Genomic DNA, 9,891 nt, shown 5'->3' on the forward strand with positions numbered 1-9,891 from the left:
CTAAGTGTTGGCAGATTTAGATTGTATTATTGTTAGATTGAATAATATTACATAGTTGGGTTGTTGGCTAATCCCATAACAAGTATATTGTGTCTTTGTATATTTATATTATTTGTACCAAAAACCCCAACAGTAGCATATCCTAACCCGATTCATTCATGTCCACCGATTCAATGAGGGGAAGATTGAATGAATTAGATGAAGATACAGAATGGTAGAACATTGAATAAATTACGACAACAATAACATGATTCAATCAATCAAAAGTGATGATAAAGAATGGTGGAAGATTGAAAGAATTAAACAAAGATGATTATGCAATGAGAGACTTTCAAACACCCAGGACCAGTACATTATTAAGAACATAGGAATTAATGTTAAAATACAATATAAAGATCAAGGTTTGATTACACCAAGAAATGATAGTAGTTCTCATAGGCATGGTTAACACAAAATCTTAGCAAAACTTCTCCAACAAAATTTCAAAACTAGAAAAATGATGCCAATTTATATAGAGAACAAAAAATGGGCCTCAGAGAACACTAAAGCGGCATTCAAAATAGTTGTGACAGTGCGAGGCGATGCTTCTTGTCTAAATTTGCTCCATGTCGTTGTCAACACAAAAATCAATAAATTTCATACTCTTTTCCTCATCTTGCAACCAAATTGCAAGTTTGACGGAACCATCATGGCGATAATGAGGCAAAATTAGGGAGTTTCCATCATCGCCGAGGCCTGTGGGTGGGCCTGCATAGATTTCACTACCCCAACCAAAGTCAAGGCCTTGTGCAAGGAGGTTCAACGAGCTAGTAACCCACATATCGTTGCTGCTTTTCGAATTCCCAACCAAGTCTCCTCGATCATCAATGAACTGGTGATTGCTTAGATTTTCCTCCTTCCCAAAGAACTCAATGGTATCTTTGATGTACTCATTTGTCAATTGTTTGATCGATTCCCTTACTTTACTACAAGCATAGCTTAGCGGCTTTGATAAAAGTTCTCCAGCACTGCTAGTTGTTATCACGGGAACTACGACATTGCCAAAGTAGCTGCACAATAGAAAATATTACTCCGTATAATTGTAATGTGAGTTTTGTACGATAAAATGTAGTATCCATGCCCATATGGCTGTTTATGTCCCACAATGTTTACCATGTATTTTCGGGTTAGAATGGGTAGACTTATTTTATGGTAGAGTTGACTCTTTTTTTTTTACCCAAAACCACCAGCTTTATGCAGTGTTCCACAAAAAAACAGATTTAAAAAGGGTGAGTTTGCAAGAAAGAAAAATTAAGGGATAGTTCACAAGTTGAAAATTTTAAAAGGATCCTATTTATATTCTACTCGTAACACTAATCAAACAGGATCACATATAAATATATTCTTATATATTGGAAGAAATATTGATGGTTTTTCTTGCCAATGAATATTCCTTAAAAAAACTAAATGTAACAATTCGATTTGAAGAGGGGGATATTTGATTAACAAAAGCGGATTTTCATTTATTAAAAACAATATCTATCTATATTATTAAAGAAAGCTTTTTTCGAGCGATTACAGGGTCTCCAACTTTTACGAACTACCTACAAGATTACTTAAATTTTAATTAAGATAGATATAATGTAGGGTTAATTGACATGAATACTCTGAACTATAAGGGTCCTTCTCAAAATACTCTATACTATGTTTTAACTACCAATAAACTCAACTATTATACCCATTCGCTTATGTTATAATATGTTGATTGGCTACCTGTTAAGCCGGTCACTTTTCCTTTTAAAACTCTTTTTACCTATCCTTTTTCTTTTCTCCTGTTAACTGGGTTCAACAATTATACTCATTCAATTTGATTAATTGATAAGCATGTCACCCATCAATTTTCTCACTCAACCTCAAGATATTCTCACCCCTTTTCCACACATCACGCCATCATCAAGCTCCTACCACCACAGCCCCGTTGCTCACTAATGCGACGCATATTCCTCCTCGATGCGTCTCCTGCTACGACACATACCACCAGCCAGGTCTCATCGCCGTACCTTTCACAGGACACCACTACTCAGGCCGCCTAAACCCCACCTCGTCGCTCACTGATGCAATACCGCCACATCTACCTCAGTTGTCCCTGGCGAGCACCACGAAAACCCTAAACCCCAAATCTACCTTATTTGTTCTCATAAAGTCCGGGTTGATTTGGTGCTTCGAGTTAGTGTTCAATTTAAACGATCTTTAGGGGTTTAAGTTTAATTTGAACGGATCTATGGGTTTGAAATTTTCAATTGTGCTGCAAATTGGACGCGAATTTTCTGGGTTTTTCGAGCTTGAAATTGGTTTGAATTCGGGCGGGCGTGTGAGGCGTGCTACTACATGAGTAAACATCTAAAGACTCATATTTCTGCTGTTTCGAGTCTTCTTCAACCGATTGAAACAATTTAGCAGCTTATTGTCTCAACCATGACCTACAATCTTAATTTTGAAAAGGAAGAAGATGAGGTATGTTAAAAGGGGATACGATGATTGGGCCCGCAGCTAAAATAACCTGCTACAATAGGTTAAAGAGACACCAATTCTATTCAAAGCGAATGGGTATAATAGTTGAGTTTATTGGTAGTTAAATCATAGTGTAGAGTATTTTGAGAATGGCTCTTATAGTTCAGAGTATTCATGTCAATTAACCCTATAATGTATGTTATTGTACGTTCTATATAAAATTGGTTACAAATATGTATTTGAGTTTTTCATAAACTAAAATTCTACTTATTCACAATAGCTACATAAAGTATTTATGTAGGACAAAATGTCTATTTATATACAGTATATAAATGCTTCCCATAAATACAACTTATTATTGTAAATTTTCCTTTCCCTCGCTTTTCTAATATATATTGGTTGTTCTTTTTTTTTTTTTACTAAATCAATTAATATTAATATTTATTTATATCTATCAATCTATATGGAGGCTCACCGTTTTTCTTTCGCGAGGCAGTCTTACATAGAAATTGTATAAAACGGATTTATTAAATCAAATATTATAATCCATTTAAATGAAAATATAGTTATCAATATATCTTTTTTTTATAAATTTAAAATGTAAAGTCGCTTATACAGCCATTTGTATACTCATACAGTCATACTCGCTAATACTCAATTTAATTTTCGGTTTTACATTATAACTACAACTTTGAGCTTGAATAAAAACATGGCGCATGTCAAATGTATTTTGTTTTCTTAGACAAGAGAAAATGGGAAGAACATAGATGTGTGGAGAGAGTATACAATAAATAAGCTTAGAAAAGAAAAAAGTACAATAATTAATTTCATTTCAAAGTTTTTTTTCGTATAAGACTTATTTCTCCCATAATTGTGACATAACGAAACGCTATTTTAGTAAATATCGACAATTCAAACTAATATAGAAAACCTAACATGAGGGAGTACTATTATATATCATAAATTTCTGAAAACGTTTTTAGTTGCATTACAAACAAGCCCGTGCATCGCATGGGCATTAAATCTAGTAAATATATATTTGAGGCTTTTTTCGAGCGACGTGGTAGTCTCCAACTTTTTTAAAACACTTAATTAAATTTAAATTTTAATTACTCACAATTTTTCTATTAGAATTACGAAATAATTAATCATATACTCCCACTGATCCAGACAGATGTAAATATAAGCAAAAAGTGGTTATTTAAGAAAAAGGTGGAAAAGTGAGGGGTAAAGTAGAAAATATTGATTGGGGCCACATGAATTTAGATGGATTAAATAAGTAGTTGGTGAGTGGGTGAGTGGATGGATGGTAAAGTTGTAAATAGGTAGTGGATGTAAGGGTAATTTAGTTATTTTTCATGCCAAATAAGGTATGTTACCATTGGTGTGGTTCATCCATTTTAGGTAAGTGTTACCATATGTCTGGATCGGAAGGAGTACAATTTTCCTATTAGAATTAGAAAATAATTTTTTAATATTTGTACACTTATTACTTTAAAATTACTTTTTTCAACTTTTCTATTAGAATTAGAAGATTATTTCTTAATATTCGTATTTATTTATATATATGGAAACTTCGATATATTATAGAAAAAAAAACTTAGATATATTCATAGTCTCCAATTTTATACGGATTATTGAATATATTAATTCACAACATAAAACGTCTATAAGCTCAAAAATTTTAAAACACTTCAAATAAAATTAAAAGTTAACATAAAGAATAATATAGAAATAGAGTTTAGTACTGTAATTAGCTAAACATCATATTTTAAATATTATATTTAATAACTTAATAGTAGTTTTAAGTCTTTGTAATAAATCCGTGTGACATACTTTTGTTTAGTACTAACTACTCTTGAGAATGCAGATGAATTCCATAACAATTTTATCAGTCTACTTTTGTGAACCTCTACTACACACGTAGTAATATACTCCGTATTAAACAACGGTTTTTCTTAGGATGTTTGCCTCAAAGGTTCACGATATGTTAGCTTAGAAAAAAAGGTCTGACATTCCTCACGTCCCGTCATTTATTTATCTTTTTAATTTTTATGAGTAATATATTAATCAAATATAAAAAAAACTGATTGGAACAGAGATAGACCCGGAAAACAAGCCAACCGGGTCAGGTTCGGGTCGGGACAGTTCGGGTTTTCAGGAATTTGGTTCAAAATAGGTGGAGTCGGGTAAGTGGTGGAGCTAGAGGGGCTAGCAGGGCCGAGGGCGGTCGGAAATTTCAACGTTTTAGTAAAAAATTTCAACTTTTTTAGAGTTTCCCTTAAACCATTACCCGTTCGCCCCCGTTGAGATAGGTTATTATCACGTTATATAGGGATAACGGCAAGTTCCAACAATAAACATTATAACCCCTGTTTTTTCCTCAATTGAAAATCGAAATCAAATAATTTTAAAAAATAAAATGTATTTAATGTTTCAACAATATTCATTAATCACCATGCTTATATTGACCTAATAATAAAAATTAAGTTATATTACTAAATATTCTAATAGTAAATGATTAATATGTAGATAAAAAAAACATTTGAAAGGAGTGCACGCACATAAAAAAATATTTGGGAATGATCAGTGTCGCTAATGGAAATAGAATGATTTTATACTCTAAAGTCAAATTCACATAAATATAATGTAGTGATACGTAATATATATAAAAAGAAAACATAACTAATCAAAAAATTGGGTTCAACCAATATTATTTATTGGTAAGATTTGCACAAATAGTTACACAATATAAGTAAAGTACTATGTATCGTATCGATAGTATAGTTTAGGAAAATAATATCATATGCCATATCATATATAATAACCCGACCCATCACGGTCGTAACACAACCCAATAAGATGGGATATGTACCTTTGGGCCCATTACTTGTCCTCACTTAAGCCCAAAAGCACAAGGCCTTGTTATTAAGTGGTGGGTGGAATCCCTTATAAACATATCACAACCTCCTCAATTCCCCTGATGTGGGACAACCTTACTCTCAATAACTTGGGGTGTTACAATCTCCCCCACTTAAAGAACACAACGTCCTCGTTGTGCCTCCAACTTGACCGCAGCCAAGCCCAGAATCCTCCCCCGCTAGGTGTGTGACCTGGGTACTCCCGACCACGGTCTCACCACACGGTCGTCGCTCTGATACCATTTATAACAACCCGACCCACCACGGTCGTAACACAACCCAATAAGATGGGATATGTACCTTTGGGCCCATTACTTGTCCTCATTTAAGCCCAAAAACACAAGGCCTTGTTACTAAGTGGTAGGTGGAATCCCTTATAAACATATCACAACCTCCTCAATTCCCCTGATGTGGGACAACCTTACTCTCAATAACTTGGGGTGTTACATCATATATCTCATATAAGTTCATCTTCGACTCTTCTATGTAATAAAAACATGAAACAAGTAAAAAGAACGTAAATAGATACAGAATATAATGCTTTTGATGGGATATCTCAAAATAATTATATAGCATGAAAAAAGATAAGTAAAAGTGAGACAAATAAATGTTTTCTAAATTACGTTTCTTTATATGTTGACATGCGTTTATGTATTCAAACTGTAAACCCAATTGGATTTTTTTATTTGGTTTGATCAATTAGAAAAACATCTTAAAAATATTATCAAACGACATTTTTAAATAAATTTTAACATAAATAATTTCAAGTTTATAGTACCTTTTCATAAATATTCCAAGTTTTCACAACCCACGGGATTGCACAGGAAAGAACGTCAAATAGTACACTCAAAAGGGGTAAAAAGTTGTACACTTGAAAGTCTATCCATTAACCATTGCTCTAATGTTCTCGGGCAATCCAACTAATGCACACAAAAATAGCAACAAGTGTTTGAGGTCAGGTTTTAAGAGTGTTGGCAACACACCAAGAAGAGCAATGAAAATGAATAGAAGAAAGTCACTACGTGTCCAAGGGGTTTAACACTGACTTGACCAAAACGACCAAAAGATTAAGGAGAAAACATCAGAATAAATCAAGACGAGTTGAAGTGATAAGGTTTTGAATGAGTCTAAAATAAAGGTTAACTTAAAAGAGTAGAAGGTAAGCGCGAGCTGACGAAACAAGGGACAGACCCACACAATGTGGATAATACTCTTAGAATGGTGGTGATACATGTTACAAGAAGGCGAAATAGGCAAACCTCGAGAGGAGAGAGTCACATTATGTGGGAGTATACCACCCACAAACCAAGCTACAAGAAAAGAAAATTACAATGCTTGGTACATGTGGAACATAATCATTTAAGGTTGGCCATGAAAAGAAGGGTAAGGTGAGGGTAAGAGCACCCTTTAGAATAAGAGAAGCCTAAAAAAAACTTAAGGAGAAACTTTTAAAGGAGCATCGAGAGTTGATAACAGTCGTTTCAAAAGACATTGACAATAATAAAGATATGAAAGACATGGTTGAGATGGGAGGAGAAGGCCAAAAAGAAGGGATCTAAGGCTTAAGAGTGTATTACATGACTACATCTATATTAGTCGATCGTTTAGCATTCCATACTTTAGATTCAAAGACCAAAAAAGAGAAGACGTGTACATGTTGTATCTAACACATGCAATGTTAAACAAATTAAAATACAAATGGATTGTCATTTTTTGTTTTGTTTTATCATTAAACCGCTCAAAACTACCATCTAAAAAAAATGTGTAATCTAATAAGTGTTGATTAGTTTAGCAATAACTACTATCTAAGCAATAATTATTGTTAATCAAATATATTAGCATTAAAATTGATCTAGAGTCCCCTTTACCGAATAAAGGCTAAAACGCCCTTAAGCATTTTACATTTACACAACTATTTTAGAATCCGCGCAACGCCCGGGAATCCCACTAGTTTTAATTATAATAAGGAGAGAGATTATTCATTTTCCTATATTTCTACCAGATTTGCAATTCATACCATTTCCAAGTTTGTCAACTATTAACTTTTTTTTTTCCCCCTCAAAATACAGTCAATGATAGTATGATAATACTCCCATTTTTCCTGGTTTAGTGAGCTAAGCCTGGCTAGAACCCAGGCTGGCCTGCAGGCCTACCTCTACTTCACACATCATAAATTTTACAAATCAAATCACTTATAAAAAGAAAGGACGACGATGTGATACCTAGATGGCAGCGGCGGATCGAGGCGACTGCGTCCATCAGCAATAACATACAAGGCCGTAATTTGATCAGCCTCTAGATCACGTGCCTTGGTCATACATTTCCAAACATGTCCAGTTATAACTTCAAACCGGCTGTATGGCCGAGATTTCAATTCAGCCACATGCTCCTTATTAGCCATCTTCTTTAAGCTCTCAATTCGATCCCCGGTCATAAGCACCAATGTTGGTGACAACAACTCCGTTACCTCAGCTTGCGGATTCTCGCTAGTATACGAGTCTGCCACCTGAGCAAAAGTAACCTGGTTGGGATCGACTTGTGGGTCCACCGTGGTACCTATATGTTTAAGAGCAAGGCGGTCCAAGAACGGTTCAACTTCTAGTGGCTCTCCTTGAGCTAGGCGCGCCCACCCCTTAATGAAATGGAATACGCTCCTTCCATCCATAAGGACGTGGGAGAATTGTATCCCGAGACAAATGCCTCCACAAGCGAACTGTGTAACTTGCACGCTAAGCAACGGAATGTCGTTGATTAGCGTGTTTGTGTAATCAATGTGAGAGACAAGATCTCGGAACATTGATTTAGAACACTCAACAAAGTCACCAAAATCGCTAATTTTGCCAGTTGAATCAGCCTCAATTAGTTCACAACCGAGGGCGTTGCAATCAAGTTGAAGTCGACTACCAGCGATCCAACTTAACCGGCCCGCCAACGGGTAGAATGAGACCAATGCCCGGCTAAGAGAGTCTTTCAAGGTGTTTACGACTTTGGTATTGGATGAATCGACCCAATCTTGATTAGTGGGTCGATCATAAAAATACAAGACAGAAGTATGGCTAATCACTGCTACTTGATCTAATTCTGATAAGGGGAGTATGCCTTGCCATGTTGGCTCCGCCGGCGTAACAACATGGCTACACTTTAATGTCACCCCCATTTTCCTATTTTTTGAATTCGTGTTTTTCTTTTCTTTTTCACTTTTTTTTTTCTTAGCTTTAGAAACACCTACACGATTGTGCAAGGGCCATCCCTTATATTGTTTATATTTATATATGGATATACTTCCCGGCTCCCTATTTAATGAACACCCTTCAAGGCATTAATGACTTTGCATGTTCGGATTGATCATGAACATTTGTTAGCGCACATATTTTTGTTTGCATAGTTATATTTAAGGGCTCATTTGCAAAAGATTTACTTCATCCGAGTGTTTGTTTACCGGATTAAAATACACTTAAAGAAAAGAGTAAATTATCAATTACACCCACGTCAAATACACTTTTTTACATTTACTCCCACGTCAAATTTTTTTATTAAATTACACCCAAGTTAATAGCTCAGTTTACAAATTGCACCCAATATCAGAATCCGGCCAAATTTCCGTCAATTTTCAAAATTTCTGGGATAAAACATATTTTTAAGACGATTTTGCCCTTCTGCCTTTCTTTATTAACCTTGTGTGTGTTTCATGTTTACTCTCTCATTCATTCCATTCCCTTCTTCATCCTTCTCTCTTATATTTCCCCTAATTTGATTTCTTTCATTGTGTTACTAATCCTCAAGGTAATTCATTCCCCATTGTTTTGTTTTTGTTCAATGTGTTCAATTTTATTAATTTGTATTCAATGAGCTTGAAAAGTATAAGGTTGCGTTGGAGCGGTTACGGAATGAAGTTGGTTCGAGGGTTGATAGCCTTAGTCAGGAATGTTTGAGGAGTAATCAAGCATTGGAAATTAGGTCAAGAAACGAAGGAGATGTTTCGACTATTATTGATGATATTAAACCTGATTTCTCGATGAGCAATGAAGAAGGACTTGGATTAGATGATTTTGACTTTGATGACGTCCTTGGTGGAAGCTTCGATGATCAATTTGGTTCTGATTTTGATTTCAATTTCGATTTTGGAGATTTGATTCCTGATAATACAAGTTTTTGGCAACACTTGCAGCAAGTTAATTAGCCAAGTATTAAGCAAGATAGAGTATTAAGCTAGCTTAAGAAGTAGTTATAGTTAATCAGCGTACTTGTTTATTTTGTTATCAAAATTGTAGAAATATATTATAACCAATTAACTCTTGTACTCTTGTGTAGTAATCAAATTTATAAAATTATATTATGCTTTTTGTATAATGCAGCTTTGATTAAATTGTGGTTTGTTTGAAGTTGTTTGGATTAGCTTTAGCGGACGATGTTGTCGAACTATTTGAACTTTCGTTGTTTACATTGATGACAACTCTTCATAAAGCTCTGATCTTAGGGA

General features: G+C 34.6%; 1 protein-coding gene across 1 annotated transcript; it reads right to left on the reverse strand.

Moving 5' to 3' along the window:
* Positions 1 to 288: 288 nt before the first annotated feature.
* On the reverse strand, positions 289 to 8,656 carry LOC141600349 (spermidine hydroxycinnamoyl transferase-like). Its single transcript, XM_074420570.1, has 2 exons — positions 7,634 to 8,656; positions 289 to 1,049 (listed from the first exon to the last, which is right to left on the reverse strand). Exons 1-2 carry the CDS (start codon positions 8,566 to 8,568, stop codon positions 593 to 595), a joined length of 1,392 nt encoding a protein of 463 aa, XP_074276671.1. The 5' UTR covers positions 8,569 to 8,656; the 3' UTR covers positions 289 to 592.
* Between the last annotated feature and the right edge of the window lie 1,235 nt (positions 8,657 to 9,891).

Source organism: Silene latifolia, chromosome 9 (assembly GCF_048544455.1).
Source record: "Silene latifolia isolate original U9 population chromosome 9, ASM4854445v1, whole genome shotgun sequence".
Classification (NCBI taxonomy): domain Eukaryota; kingdom Viridiplantae; phylum Streptophyta; class Magnoliopsida; order Caryophyllales; family Caryophyllaceae; genus Silene; species Silene latifolia.

What these genes read in the sequence shown, in the direction of transcription:
- LOC141600349 (XM_074420570.1), bottom strand. Translation starts at nt 8,568, where the DNA reads ATGGGGGTGACATTAAAGTGTAGCCATGTTGTTACGCCGGCGGAGCCA. An exon ending in GATCCGCCGCTGCCATCTAG is followed by an intron (nt 1,050 to 7,633) that starts GTATCACATCGT and finishes TCTATTGTGCAG; the next exon opens with CTACTTTGGCAATGTCGTAG.